At 41.3% G+C, this 15,692-nt stretch overlaps 1 protein-coding gene across 1 annotated transcript in view; it reads right to left on the bottom strand.

Moving 5' to 3' along the window:
* SNX9 (sorting nexin 9) overlaps positions 1-15,692 on the bottom strand; it is a 111,460-nt gene that overhangs the window by 71,370 nt on the left and 24,398 nt on the right. Inside the window, exons 3-4 of the mRNA XM_014590626.2 lie at positions 14,704-14,778; positions 12,497-12,622 (exon numbers count right to left, since the gene is read on the bottom strand). Coding sequence (XP_014446112.1) covers positions 12,497-12,622; positions 14,704-14,778 — 201 coding nt within the window. The remainder of the gene's footprint in view (positions 1-12,496; positions 12,623-14,703; positions 14,779-15,692) is intronic.

Genomic DNA, 15,692 nt, shown 5'->3' on the forward strand with positions numbered 1-15,692 from the left:
GCAAAAACACCCAAAAAAAAAAAAAAAAAAAAAAAAAAGACAGACAGAAAGTGAGAAATCACCCCCTGGGGGATGGCCAAGTCGCAATCTCTCCTTTTCCATTCTCCTCTTGGGATCTCAGCACACATGCCCACGTGCCTGGCATGCGTTTTTTAAGTTGCCACGTCTGAGACTTGAACCACGATCGACGATGTGAGAGTCCAGCAATGTAACCATTACGCCCTCTGCTGGTCCTGATATGTGATATTCTTGATTGAAAATACGTGTGTGTATGTGTGTGTGTATTACTATCAGACATCTAATATTCACAACATTTTTTAAAGGAAGAAATTGAATTTTCTTTATGTATATTGACTTGAGTTTTGTACGAAAACAACTTGTAGTTTATCACAGAATAAGTGATTTTCAGCACAGGACCAGAGGAAAAACTTGTTTTTAGCATATGACCTACCGTATTTGTAAAATGGCATCTTCTGAGCTATGGAAAGTGTTATCAGCTCACTGTAGCAAAGTGAAAGGACACAGACAGGCGTGGACAGCCGTGTGAGAAAGCAAGAACAGCACATGGTAACGGTAAAATCTAGACAGTGGAGCACAATTATTCACCATGAGATGGTTTAGTTTTTCTGTGCGCGAATTTTAAGAAAACATTGGCCATTCAACAACAAAATCTGTACGTATGACGACGGTCTCTGAGTTCCATTAGGAGGCCCACGGTGGGGGCCGCGGGCTGTGTCCCCAGGTCACCACCTGCCATCTCCTGTACCCACAGACGTGGGCCTGGCGGGCGGCAAGCGCTCAGTAAATGGCGCTTCTAGTGAACACACCCAGGGCGTGCTGGTTTGGAGCTCTACAGCAAACGCGTTTCCATCTGCCCTGCACTATGGCTAATCGTGTCTGATTCTCGTCCTAGCCCCTACACCAACTAAACTAAACACTCCTTAAGGGCCAGGAGCAATGTATTCAACGTGTTCACTGATCTAACACTCTAAATTTGAAGCCTAGTCTGTCCTCCTGTACGGACAGAGAAATACATGCAGACTGCTTTTATAACAGGAGACTGACTGACACACATCCAAAGGAAGGGCCTACAGCATTAGCTCCGTTCGTTCAGAAAGCAGACTGGCTTGTGCATGGCTGCAAAGTCAGACAGACACAGGTAGAGCCAGAACGGCCATGGGGTGTGGATGCTGTACCCCTGGGGTATGAGGTAACCTGGGGAAGCTACATGGGCTACACACATACGCTGATACGAGGTGAGAGAAATGAGGGGAGGCTTACTGTCCCCTGGGGGTTAAGTCCCTTTACACTGCTGGAATTTGATTCAAGTAAACTTCGCAGACTATCATTGCTGAGGCTGCAGGGCCTACCTGAGCTTGACTCTCAAATCTACCACTTGTAAACTTGGGCAACTTTGTGCAATTCTATTCATTTCTATACTTACAGGAAGGCTAGAAGACCACTACCTTCCTCAGAGGAGTTTTGGAAGGATTAAATGACATAATGGATGAAGCACTTAGCACAGTACCTGGGACAAGGAATGCACTCAGTAGAGGTGGCCTTAACATAGGGGGCTCCTCTACAACCCAAAGGAAAGAATGAAGAGGGCAGTTCTTTGAGCAAACCCCACAGAGGAGTGCTCCTGTTCGTTTATGCTACACAGGATAGTTACATGTCCAGATGGTTCGATGCCAGGTCATACTAACAGATAAAGTTTCTCTTTAAAAGGATTTTATTTAACTTTATTTATTTATTTATATTTTAATCTGACTAGAGAGGGTCAAAGTGAGAAAGAGAAAGAGGGAAAGTGGGAAAGCAAGCCACCAGGTCCGGGACTCTAACTACAGTCGGCCATATGAGAGTCCAATGCCCTTAACCACCATGCCACCTGCCGGCCCCAACAGAAATATTTTTTTGAGATGTTTCTGCTATAGGGCGCGTGCGCTCGCCAGACAGAGAGACAGAAAGCGAGAAATCACCCCCCAGGGGGGATGGCCACTCCACAATCCCTTCTCCTTCATTCTCCTCTCGGGATCTTGGGCATGCACGCACATGCGCCCAGCGTGAGTTTTAAGTCACTGGGTCTGGGACACAAACCGCGGTCGACTACGTGGGAGTCCAGCGACATAGCCATTACGCTAACTGCTGGTCCCCCAACAGAAATTTTCAATGGAAAGATGATAATAGACATTCCAGATGTTTCCCGTCCTAGCCAAATATGTTTCCTTCATATATTTCAAAGAAAGAGGAAGATGACAGGAATGTTTCAACATAAAGACGAGCACGCCTAAGTCTGGGAGCTTTCGGCACACGCATTTCTGTGTGCTACATGTGAAGAGCACACTTTTCCCAAAATCTAACCCCTACTGTAACAAACTGAGCTACAACAATGTAGTTTTAGAGATCCTTCAGCCTCTGATTTCTCTGCTCTATCCTGATAACTCATTCTGACTCCACTGCAGACACTGGCCACACAATAACCCATCCCGCTCCTCTGCTGAGGCTGCAAAGCCCACGGTGCCTCCTCGATGCTTTCTCCCACTTTCCCTTCTCTCTCACTTCTGCTAAGCAGCGTCTACATCTTCTCTGTCCTTTGATGCTACCAACATCTCCCAGACTTACTGTCACCCTCAGAATCAAAACCCCTTTATTAGACCTCACTGCTCATGGGAGAAATCCATCATTCACTCCTCAGCTAAAAGGCTCCACTGGGTGAATCCCAATTACTTTTTCAATTCCCATATGGGAATCTTCAAGAAGTTCATGGAAAAAAGCATAGTATAAAAAAGTCTGGATTCCAAAAATTTTTTGCACCAAAATACACTTGTACTTTAATTCCATTTTCCACCACCTTTCTGAAGTCCCCTGTGCCTTAGAAAACCTTTGTAGACACTTTACCTGAAACAATCACCTCACTTAGGAAAGAAAGATTACTTCTGAAGGTTGTTAAATGCCGCTTTCCCCTCACAGTCAAGCTCGGAATTTACCTTCTTTATGGAAGGAGAAGGAGAAGGAGAAGATGAAGAAGGTGGTGACTGGCTGAGACTCTCAACACAACCAATCTGAGCCAAAATATCCACCTTAAAACAAAAAAGGGGCTCAGTGAACGGGAGTGAAGAGTATACTGAACCCTTAAACTAAAAAGAGCCAATTCATGGCAGAGCTAGACGCGCCAGGATTCTAGCATGCCACTCACTCACGAACACTACATGCAAGAAGCCCCATCGTGCAGTGGGTTATCCTCGATGAGTTACACTTTCTGAAGTCTGTTACTTGGTATGTTAATAAGTAATCACTGAAGCACTAAAAATAATTATAAGCAGCACAGAAAGAGTGGAACAGATATCATGCAAATCATACTGCCAATGAAACAAATTTTCAAGCAAAAAACATAGCCTGGCTTTTTTTTTTCTTTTTTTTCCTAGAGAGAGATTTTTACTATAGGGTGTGTGCACTCACCAGAGACAGAGAGAGACAGAGAGACAGAAAGCAAGAAATGACCACCCCACACTTCCGTGGGGATGGCCATCCTGTAATCTCTTCTCCTCCATTCTCCTCACGGGATCTTGGGCACTTGTGCCTGGTATGAGGTTTTTTGTTTGTTTTTTTCCTTAAACATTATATATGCAATGTTTGTTTGTTTATTTGTTATCATTATTTTTCAATTTGACCAGAGAGAGAGTGAGAAAGAGAGGAGTGAGAAAGCAAGCACCAAGTCTGGGACTCAAACTGTGGTCAGCCATGTGGAGTCCAACACCTTTAACTACCACACCACCTGCTAAACCATCCCCATGTGAGTTTTAAGCCACCGGGTCTGGAACTCAAACTGTGATTGACAATATGGGAGTCCAGCGACATAACCATTACGCCATCTCCTGATCCTGCCTGGCTTTGAAAAATGTTAAGATTTTGAATCTTCTAAAAGTACTGGATGCATGATTGAGAGGCCAGCCAAGGTGAACAAAGCCACCTAATCACCTTGAGGTCGACCACAGAGTTACGAGCATGAGACCTACCATGCCCAGCTGTGTGCAAGAAGACAGCCTAGCCAGCCAGCTCTTAAAAAATCAGGAAGCACCTGTATTAGCTTGAAGAGTCTGCTTATTTTCTTAGCCCAAAGCCTTAAATTAGGTAGCTTTATGTACAGGATCGGATGATGCTACTGCCAGCACCAGTTTGCTTCCAGTTAGACCTATCCAATAAAGGTCCACGTGAAATAGGCTTTTATGACATTCTGCTGATGACGAACTGTGTATATGATGACAGTGACTGGCTCCTTTATCTTCGTACTTTTAAGGTTAAACACACAAACAAAACCCTTTGCGTTGTAATTTGTTTCCAGTTAGATAAAAACAAACATTTTCTCCCATTCTGAGCACTGTATTTTTACACCAGTTACAGTTTCCTTTGTTGTGAGGAAGTTTTTAAACTGTCTTTTTTAAGGACCACTTGTCTATTTTAGGGACCATTGACTGTGCTTTAGGGGTCTTATTTAAGAAATCTTTGCTACTCTGATGTCTTCAAAAGTTTCACCTATATTTCCTACCAGTAGTTTTGTGGTTAGAGGCTTTATATTTAAGCCTTTTATCCATTTTTCTGCAGAGGAATATCCAATTCTTCCAACACAATTTACTAAAGAGATTTTCTTCTCTCCATTGCATTGTCTTATACCCTTTATCAAAGATCAGTTGACTGTATGATCTGGAGTTTATTTCTGGATTCTCTATTCTGTTCCATTGGTCGGTGTATCTATTTCTGTACCAGTGCCATGCTGTTTTAGTTATCACCGGTTTGTAACATACTTTAAAGTCAAGTACTGAGCTGCTTCCTAGTTTTATACTTTGATACAGTATTGCCTCGGCAATACAAGATCTTTTTTGATTCCAGACAAATTTTGTAATTTTCTTTAGAGAGTTTTGCTATAGGGTGCATGTGCTCACTGGAGAGATAGAAACCAGGAAATCACTACCCAGGGAGGATGCGCACGCCACAATCCCTTGACCACAGTCAACTAAGAGGGAGTCCAGTGACAGAACCATTATGCCATCTGCTGGTCCCTGTAATTGCTTTTTCTATTTCTATGAAGAATGTCTCAGGTAATTGGATCGGGATTGCATTGAATATGTAAATTAATTTGGGTAGGGCTGACATTTTGATGATATTGATTCTTCTAATCGAAGAGCATGGGATGTCCTACTTTTTTATATCATATTCAATTGTTTTTCAGTTTTTCACAGTTTTCCTTGTAAAACTCTTTTACTTCTTTGGTTAGATTTACTCCTAGGTATCTTATTTGTTTTGTAGCTAATGTAAAAGGGAATGCTTTCTTCAATTCTGTCTCCGGCTCAAATGCTATAGATATTTGTACATTTACTTTGTATCCTGCAACTTTACTGAGTTCATTCATCACTTCTAGGAATTTTCCATGGATTCGGTTGGATTTTCTAGGTATATAATCTTACCATCTGCAAACAGGGACCATTTAATTTCTTTTTCCTATCTGAATGCCTTTTTTTTGGGAGCAGTTTTTGTTATAGCACGCATGCACTTGCCACAAAGACAGAGAGAGACAGAGAGACAGAAAGCGAGAAATCACCCCTTGGGGGATGGCCATGCTGGAATTCTTTCTCCTCCATTCTCCTCTCAGGATCTTAGGCACGCATGCACACGTGCCCAGCGTGAGTTTAAGCCACCGGGTCCGGGACTCAAACCATGGTTGACTACATGGGAGTCCAGTGACATAGCCATTTCGCCAACTGCTGGTCCCTTGAATGCCTTTTATTTGCTCTCTTTTATCTGATTGCACTGGCAAGGACTTCCAGCACTATGTTAAAAAAGAGGGGACAGAGCGAGTAAACTTGGCCCAGATTCTAATGGGAAAGCTTTTAGCCTTCCTCATTCAGTACGAAGTTTGCAGTAGGTCTGTCATGTATGACTTTTATTATATTGAGGGATGTTCCTTCTATCCCAGTTGTGCTGAGTCTTTATCGTGAAGGGATATTGTATTCTATCAAATACTTTCTCTGCATAGTTATGATCATATGATTTTCTTTCTTGCTTGCTGTTACTACATTTAGTGCTTTAAGTCTATTGAACCATCCTTCCATCTCCAGGATAAAGACTATCTGATCATGGTGTATACACTTCTTGGTATGTTACTGGATTTGGTTTGCTAGTATTTTGTTGAAAATTTTTGACAGGATTCATTAGGGCTATTGGTCTGTAGTTTTCTTTGTTGGTTATGTCCTTGCCTGGTTTTGAAATCAAAGTAACAGAGGCTTCATAAAATGACTTTGGGAGAACTCTTTCCTTTTGAATCTTTAGGAATGGTTTGAGAAGAATTGGGGTTAACTCTTCTTTGAAAGTTTTGTAGAATTCAGAAGAGAAGTCATATGGACCCGGGCTTTTCTTTGTTGAGAGACTATTTATCACTGCTTCAATTTCCTCATCTGTTGCTGGTCTATTCAGGCCTTTTTCTTAATTAATCTAGCTAATGACTTATCAATTTTGTTTATCCTCCCTCCCCCCAAAAAGACCCAGCTTTCATTTTATTGACTTTTTGTATATTAGGTAATTGGGAAAGTAATGACACACTTTTACATAGAAAAATACATCAGACTTTTCTTTCTTTCTTTTTTTTTTTTTTTTTGGAGAGGTTTTTGCTATAGGGCGCTTGTGCTCGCCAGACAGACAGAGAGAGACATAGAGACAGAAAGCGAGAAATCACCCCCCAGGGGAGATGGTCACACCGCAATCCCTTCTCCTCCATTCTCCTCTCGGGATCTTGGGCACACACGCACATGTGCCCGGCGTGAGTTTTAAGCCACCGGGTCCGGGACGCGAACCGCGGTCAACTACGTGGGAGTCCAGTGACATAGCCATTACGCTAACTGCTGGTCCCCCATCATGACTTTTCTGATGACCTAATGGTTCTTTCATTCTGTATTTCATTTATTTCAGCTCTAATCTTTACCATTCCTTTTCTTCTTTTATTTTTAGGGTTTTTGCTGTTGTTGTTATTGTGATGGTGGTGATTGTTTTTCTAGTTCCTTAAGATGGGATGTTAAATTATCTATTTGCCACCAATAGCTATAAGCTTGCCTCTTATGACTGCTTTCATTGTATCTCAAAAGTCAGGGAGAAGAGTGTATTCATTGCCATAGTTTCAAATGAATCTTTTGATTTCAGTCTTAACTTTCTCAATAGTTTGAGTCATCCAGGAGGAGATTATTTAGTTTTCATGTTTCTGTGAATTTCTGAGGACTCTTTCTGTGGTTGATTTCAAGCTAAATTCTACTGTAGTCATAGAAGATACTGGGTACAGGGAACCAGCAGTTAGCGTAATGGCTATGTCACTGGACTCCCATGTAGTTGACCGCGGTTCGCGTCCTGGACCCGGTGGCTTAAAACTCACGCCGGGCGCGTTTGCGTTCGTGCCCAAGATCCCAAGAGGAGAATGGAGGAGAAGGGATTGCGGCGTGACCATCCCCCCTGGGGGGTGATTTCTCACTTTCTGTCTCTAATGTCTCTCTCTGTCTGTCTGGCGAGCGCACACACCCTATAGTGAAAATCTCTCCAAAAAAAAAAAAAAAAAAAGAAGATACTGGGTACAGTCTCTATACTCATAAATTTATATATATATATAAACTTGTTTTATGGCCTACTATGTGATCGATCTTTGAAAATGTTCCATATGGAGATGAGGAAAAAGTATATTCTGTAGTTGCTAGACGGAATACTCTATGTCCGTCAGGCCTATTTGGTTCATGGTATCCATTAATTCCTGTATCTCTGTTTATTTTTTGTCCAGATGACCTGTCCGGTGATGACAGTGGAGTACTGACACCTCCCACCATTAGTGCATTGAAGTCTACATCTCCCTTTAGACGCAGCAGTCTTTCTTTTACTTATTTAGATGCCCTGGCATTAGGTGCATAAATATTTATTATTTGTTATATCTTCTTGAAAAATTATCTTTTGAATGATGAAATATGCTCCTTTGTCTCTTCTTATGGTTTTTATTCTAAAGTCTATTTTATCTGCTGTTATCATCGCAACTCCTGCCTTTTTATCATTTCTGTTTGCATGAGATAACTTTTTCCAGTCCTTCACTTTCAGTCTCTATGTATCTTTGTCAATAAGCTGTATTTCTTACAGGCAACATATAGGGGGTTCCAGGTTTTTCATCTGTTGAGCCAATTGGTATGTTTTAGTTGGAGAATGTAATCCATGAACATTAAAGGCAACTGCTGATGTTTACGGTCTTAGTCCTGCCATTTTCTCTCTTTTTTCCTACTTGTTTTGTGTCATCTTGCGTCTACTTATCTCCCTTTAGTTTTCCAGGTGTAAAGCTCCCTTAAGTATTTCCTGAAGGGCTGGCCTACTTTCAGTAAATCCTTTCAACTTTCGTTTATCTGGAACAATTTAATTTTCCCTTCCCATTTAAAGGGTAATTCTGTCAGGTACAGTATTCTTGGCTGAAATTATTTTTCCTTTGAGAACTTAAAATATATCATCCATTTTTTTCTTGCCTGCATTGTTTCAGTTGAGAGGTCTACCATTAGTCTGATGAGATAACTTCTCAACAACCTGGCATTTCTCCCTTGTCATTTTTAGAATATTACCTTTGTCTTGAAGTTTTATTATTTTGGCTATGATATGCCTTGGGGAAGATCTTCAATACTGAATAAATTTCACTCACATGTACTTTTCAAAGTTTCCTCTGGTGAATAAAGCTGTCTTAGGTAAGTCCAGGTTCTGTGATGAAGCAGGAAGTATTAGTATTGACAGCCTCAGGCAGTTTTGAAGGCAAAGGTCCGCAAATTCTCTCAATAGCAGTTACAGTTCTCCTTCTGTATCTGTGGCTTCCACATCCGTGGATTTGGCCAAACACATGGATTAAACCAAACGTGAATTGGAAAAATAAATGAAAGGGGTTGGCCCCTTGTGATTAAGGGAGCTGAATCCCATGTGGCCAATTATGGTTCTAATCCCAGTCCCAGCCCCAGAGGCTTGAAGACATGCGTGCATGCCCCAAATCCTGACAAGAAGGAGAAATGTAGAAGGGACTGTGGCATCACTGTGCTCCACTGGAGAGTGCTCTCTTCCTCTCCCCCTCTCTGGTAATTAATTTTTTTTTTAATAAAAAAAAAAACAAAAACAAAAAACAGGGACCAGCAGTTGGCGCAATGGCTACGTCGCTGGACTCCCATGTAGTCGACCACCGTTCGAGTCCCGGACCCCGTGGCTTAAACTCATGCTGTGTGCATGTTCGTGTGTGCCCAAGATCTTAAGAGGAGAATGGAGGAGAAGGGATTGCAGCGTGGCCATCTCCCCAGGGGGTGATTTCTCGTTTTCTGTCTCTCTGTCTCTCTCTGTCTTTCTGACGAGCACACATGCCCTATAGCAAAAATATCTCACCCCCCAAAAAAAGTGTGTGTGTGTGTGTGTGTATATATATATGTATATACTGTATATATATATGTATTTATATATGTGTATATATATATATATACACACATCTATATAAATACCTGTGTGTGTGTGTGTATATATATATATATATATATAGTTGGATTGTCAGAAGAGTCATGACACATTTTTGCACAGAAAAACATGTCATGACTTTCCGACCACCTAATACCACTATTTTTTTAAGACAGAGTCTCGCTGTGTCATGGTCCTCGTGCCTTAGCCTCCCAGCTGGTGCTGCAGACACTTGCTACCACAACCGGCTCTTTTTCACATAGCATCTTGCTATGTCACCTAGGCTAGCCTCAAGCTCACAATCCTCCTGCTTCAGACGACTGAGTTTCTAGGATTTCGGCCACACACTTTCACATCTAGTCTATAAGATGGACCAGGAATTGAACCTGGGCCTACCATATGGCCCTAATCTGTAGATCATCATGTCTTACCAACACGTGCACTGTGGCTGGACCAAAAAGTGCACTTACTTGATTTAAATTAAAAAGCTCATATTGATTATCATTATTCTTTCTGGAGTTTGTTAATTCTAGTTTTAGCTAACTGCTTCTTTGCTTTCAAAGGATTTGGTTAGATGTAATCTTAGACTGGATTAGTAAAATTCAAAGCCTTCTTTTAAAGCTGGATATATTACCTTCGGGAAGAAAAAAATTTAGACTTATACTCATCAGCCTATATCACTGTATTTAAATACCGAGGAATACATTGGGTTGTCAGAAAAGTCATGATGTGTTTTTCTGGCTTTCTATGCAAAAACGCATCATGATGTTCCCACAACCCAACACTTCATACCAGACCGAGATTGACCCTGATGTCGAGTTCGTGTTTATTAAAGTGCTTCAGCCTATCCTGAGATGATGGCTGGAGTAGGTCTCCTGATCAAAATGAGTGTTTCTATCTTTTGTTTCCTTTGCTTATTCTATGATTACCTCATTGTAATTCCCTTTTATGAAAACGTTGCACTGTACTCAATGAAAACCTGTTTAAAGGATGTTTTTGAATAGCTCGTGCATCTCAACTGCCTTGACCTTGCTCCAAGGGGATGCTTAACAGAATCTGGAGACACTTTTGGTTGTCCTGACTGAAGGGCGTGCTAGGGACATCTAGGAAGTATTAACAAAAACCAGGGAGGCTGAACAGCTGGCAGGGCACAGGACAGACCCCACAATGACAGAGTCTCAGGCCTTAGATGGCAGTAGTGCCTGGGTTGAGAATCTCTGGGGAAACTTCAAGACAGTATACCTATTTTTCACATTTCATAGTAACTTTTAAAAAACTTTTATTTATTCATTATTTTTAATTTGATCAGAGAGAGACACACAGAGACACAACATGTAGGGCTTCTTGAGTGTCTTCTTGCCACTCACTCTGGATAATCGTAATAAACCAGCTAGGCAGATTCACCTACAGTGGTAAAACTTCAATTAAAATTAATGTAAAGAGAAGGAAAGTGAGAAAAGAAACCACCAGGTCCAGGACTTGAACTGTGGTTGGCCATGTGGGAGTGTCCAGCACCTTAACCACCACGTCGCCTGCTGGTCCCCCAAAGTGACTTTTAACTAAGTGACTAATTCTCAAGTATTAGAGAGTAACAAAATACAGAAAAATATTCAACTATGGTAATTAACTTGCCCTGAATTTTAAATACCTGGGGAAGACTAATTCAGGATGTCTACAAAATAGTAGTGCCTGGGTTGAGAATCTCTGGGGAAACTTCAAGACAGTATACCTATTTTTCACATTTCATAGTAACTTTTAAAAAACTTTTATTTATTCATTATTTTTAATTTGATCAGAGAGAGACACACAGAGACACAACATGTAGGGCTTCTTGAGTGTCTTCTTGCCACTCACTCTGGATAATCGTAATAAACCAGCTAGGCAGATTCACCTACAGTGGTAAAACTTCAATTAAAATTAATGTAAAGAGAAGGAAAGTGAGAAAAGAAACCACCAGGTCCAGGACTTGAACTGTGGTTGGCCATGTGGGAGTGTCCAGCACCTTAACCACCACGTCGCCTGCTGGTCCCCCAAAGTGACTTTTAACTAAGTGACTAATTCTCAAGTATTAGAGAGTAACAAAATACAGAAAAATATTCAACTATGGTAATTAACTTGCCCTGAATTTTAAATACCTGGGGAAGACTAATTCAGGATGTCTACAAAATACTATTTTAAAATGTGTAAAATCTATAGGTATATAGGGCAATAGTACTTTGATAATGCTCTTCTAGGGTTAAAATAGAGATAGTCTGTAAGCAAATAATTATAGATGATGTGATTATTAGGCTTGACATAATTTACAATCTTTTACATAGTTTAAAAAAAAAATCAAGAAACATCTCCTGAAAACTCATTCACTGTTAAAGACAACATGTAGGGCTTCTCGAGTGTCTTCTTACCACTCATTCTGGATAATCGTAATAGACCAGCTAGGCAGATTCACCTAAAGTGCTAAAACTTCATTTAAAATTAATGTAAAATGTGGCTGCGTTTTCCTCAGATTATCTCACTATTCCACAGTAAGTTCTCCAGCAGCAACGCGGTAACAGCACCAGGCTGTACCGGACACACAGCCCTGCTGACGCCTCTCCGAGCATCACTTCTGTCTGCAGGAGCGAGGTCTCACACTCGCGCCACAGAAGCCACTTCCTCGTCCAGTTGAAGCTTAGACACTGACCTTTGCAACAAGAGACCTTTCTCCTGTTTCCACGCCCTCATTTGAGAGATTTTTGCAACTTCTGGGTCTCTGGTCACGTCATGCCCCACATTTAAAAGCAACTCTCAATGAACACCCTGCCTTTTCTCTTACAACTGACTTTAAAAACAGTCTTTAGCAAGCTTAACATGTGAATTCCTTGTTAATACCCAACAGAAATGCCACACAAAACCACCAAAACTACCTTGTTTATGCTTTCTGGGCATGGCAATGCAATGATGCACAAGCGTTCACAAATGCCTCTGCTCTCAGTAAAGCCAGCCACATCTAGCAGGACGAGGTGAGACATACCTGGTTGTTGCTGTTGGCAGCTGACGAATTGGCCTGAGCTGTGCTTGCTGAGAGGGAATCGAGGAAGGCTTGGTCAGCCACTGAATTGCCACAGGAGAACTGATCTTTTCCTTCATTGGGTAAAATCTAAATATTAGAAAGAACCACAGTTATTTTCACAAACTAGAGCGACGGTCTCTAAGGGCAAGTACCCATGATGGAAAGGAGGTTTACAGTCTGCAATGCTATAAATTTCCCTCTAAGCACTGCATTTGCTGCATTCCACACATTTTGCTGAGTTATATTTTATTTAGCTCAGACTATTTTTAATTTCTTTTGAGATCCATGTGTTATTTAGAAGTGTGCTGTTTATTTTTTGATCCACATGTTTAGAAGTATGCTATTTATTCTCCAAGAACTTTGAGATTTTCCAGCTATCTTTCTGTTGCTGATTTCTAGTTTGGTCCCATTGTAATCTAAAAGCAGACACTATGTGAGTTCTCTCATCTTCTAAACATGTATGTCAATGGCTCAGGATGTGGCGTACACCATGGGAGCTTGTGGAGCATGAGCGTCCTGTGCTGTCTGATGGAGTGGTCTGTGACGCCCATGCATCCAGCAGGCTGATGGTGCTGCTGAGCTCAATTATGTTCTTACTGATTTTCTGCCTGTCGGATCTGCCGAATTCTTTCTTTCTTTCTTTCTTTCTTTCTTTCTTTTTTTTTTTTGCTCAGATTGACATTTCATTCTTTTTTTAAATTTGTTTTATTTTATTTTTGAGGTTTGTGCTATAGGGCACGTGCGCTCACCAGACAGAGAGCAAAAAATCGCCCCCCAGGGGGGATGGCCACGCCACAATCCCTTCTCCTCCATTCTCCTCTCAGGATCTTGGGCACATACGCACACGTGCCCGGCGTGAGTTTTAAGCCACCGGATCTGGGACGCGAACCACGGTCGACTACGTGGGAGTCCAGCAACATAACCATTACGCTAACTGCTGGTCCCTTATTTTCTTTTATTATTTTTTTTCATTTCATTTTCTTCTATACATTCAATCACATTATTATTTGTCTTACAAAATAGATCTGCCCATTTCTGAGAGAAGGGGCTCAGGTTCTTATATGATAAGCAAGCCCAAGAACGTCTGTAGTGACTATTCCTTTCTGTAAGTAAACAGAATTCTAGGAAATGCAATAAATACCAACATCAACTTAATTCTCAATCTTGTCAACGTTTACAATCCTGGATGCACAATACAGAGCTAACACAGGATGTGAATGTAGAACTGGGGACTGAGTGCAGGGCCCTCTGACTCCGCTAAAACGGAAGGGAGAAGGCTGAGGTGTATGAGCATGTGCACACGTTTCCAAAGGACTGCCTCCAGGTCACGTCAGATTCTCCAGCAGGTTCGTGACTGCCTACCCTTCACTCAAGATCAAAAACAGCAAACAACAACCTTCCCTCCCATTTGGTAGTTACAGGGAGGCACCCTCCAGGGCGTTCTTCTCCTCCCTGGAGGTAAACCAAAGGTACTTGTAGCTTTATCTACCTCCAATTTTACCCACAAGGCACCAGGCAAATTTAGTGTCTTTTCATCACTCAAGAAGAGAAACAAACTAAGTACCTGTACTTGCATTGGCATGACCTATAGAAAACCAGCAGGGGGCACCAAGTTGCTGGTTCAAGAGGGTTTTGTCAGCTGAGTGGGTGTGTCCCAGGCAGGGAGAGGTCATTCCAGGGGTTGCTCTACACCATCCTCCGTACCCACTGTAATATAGCTTAACCCAGGCAACTGCCGCAGCAGTTCATTCAGAGTCCCTGTCTACTGGGATGTGAGAAGGAACTGAGAAGGCATGTACTTAAAAAAAAAAAACTATTCAAATGTTGTGAATCAATTTTACAACAGTGGTGTAAGCTGCCATCATTACACAATATTATCAACAGAACATTAACAGGTTTTATTGAAGAATTAAAATTTAATGTCCTTGGAAAGAAGTTTGTCTAGATATTTATAGTTGTTTTTTGGAGCTTGGTCTACAGATAATATTTTTCCTTAGTTCTACTTTTATGTATTTTCCATATTTATATCATTAGCATTTATTATTTTTACAACAGAAATTTAATTCAAATAAAAACAACTGTACTCTTCCAGTCTATCCTTCAAACTGATCACTCATATAAAGATGCTTGACAAAGATCAACTTTAATTAATAAACCAAAGTTCTTACTTCAACATAGTCTGTAGGGACAAGCCCTCGTTCTCCTTTGCTGTTTCTTCCTTCCAGCCATCCTCCACCAACATCCTAGTAAAGTTGCCAAAAAAGAAAAGAAAAACAAAAATATTATAGTTGGAATTTCCTATAGATATTTGGCTTTGGAAATCAACTATGTATAATTAAAATGAAAACCTTCTATTCAAAATTATAAATTCTATCATTCAAAACTATAAAGTTTTAAGCATTCTCCTTACTCTAGAAAATGGCGTGATCTACAAACAAGAAAAGCCAAACTTCAACAAGAAGTGATCCAGGACTGCAAAGTCACCTCTTACTAGCAATAGAGTACCACTGTTTTGAAACTGCTCTCTCACTGCTGGTGGCAGGGGACGGGAGTGTGTGCAGCTCTCCGTGTTGAGCAGAGGAATGCGGGTCTCCGGGCCTGGAATCTGTACTGCTCCCTGTGACCTCTCCGGCCAACACAGTGAGGTGCAAATAATCCAGGGGTCTTAAGAGCCTGGTCTCAAGGGGCTTTGCTCACTTCAGCTTGCTCTTTCAAAGCCTCAAAAGTACTGTCCACATAGTACTATTTCACCAGATGATAACCAAGACAAGATTCAAACTCCCTATTGCTCCACCCAAACACAGGAATGTGGCCCTAGGCCTTTCAGGCCCGGCCAGGCACCAGGTGACTACAGTAGCCACCTGAGCACACAGCACAGCAGAACCACCTAGCTCCTTGCAGGTTCCTGAGCAATAACAAATGGCTACTGGTTTAAACCACCAAGCTTTGGGATCGTATGCAATGTAGGGAGAGCTGCTTTCCTAGTTCTGGATGAATAAAATGAATAAACTAAATAATAAAGTGGAACACTAGTCCAGGATTCCCATTTTTCAATCTATTGTCTTGAGGAAGTCCCATTTCTTTCCCCTTAAAATAGTCAGAGTTTCCTTAAGTTTGCATATCGTGTCCTCATTAATTATTTCATGATAATCCTACT

The sequence above is a fragment of the Tupaia chinensis genome, unplaced genomic scaffold, assembly GCF_000334495.1.
Source record: "Tupaia chinensis unplaced genomic scaffold, TupChi_1.0 Scaffold000468_1, whole genome shotgun sequence".
NCBI lineage: Eukaryota > Metazoa > Chordata > Mammalia > Scandentia > Tupaiidae > Tupaia > Tupaia belangeri.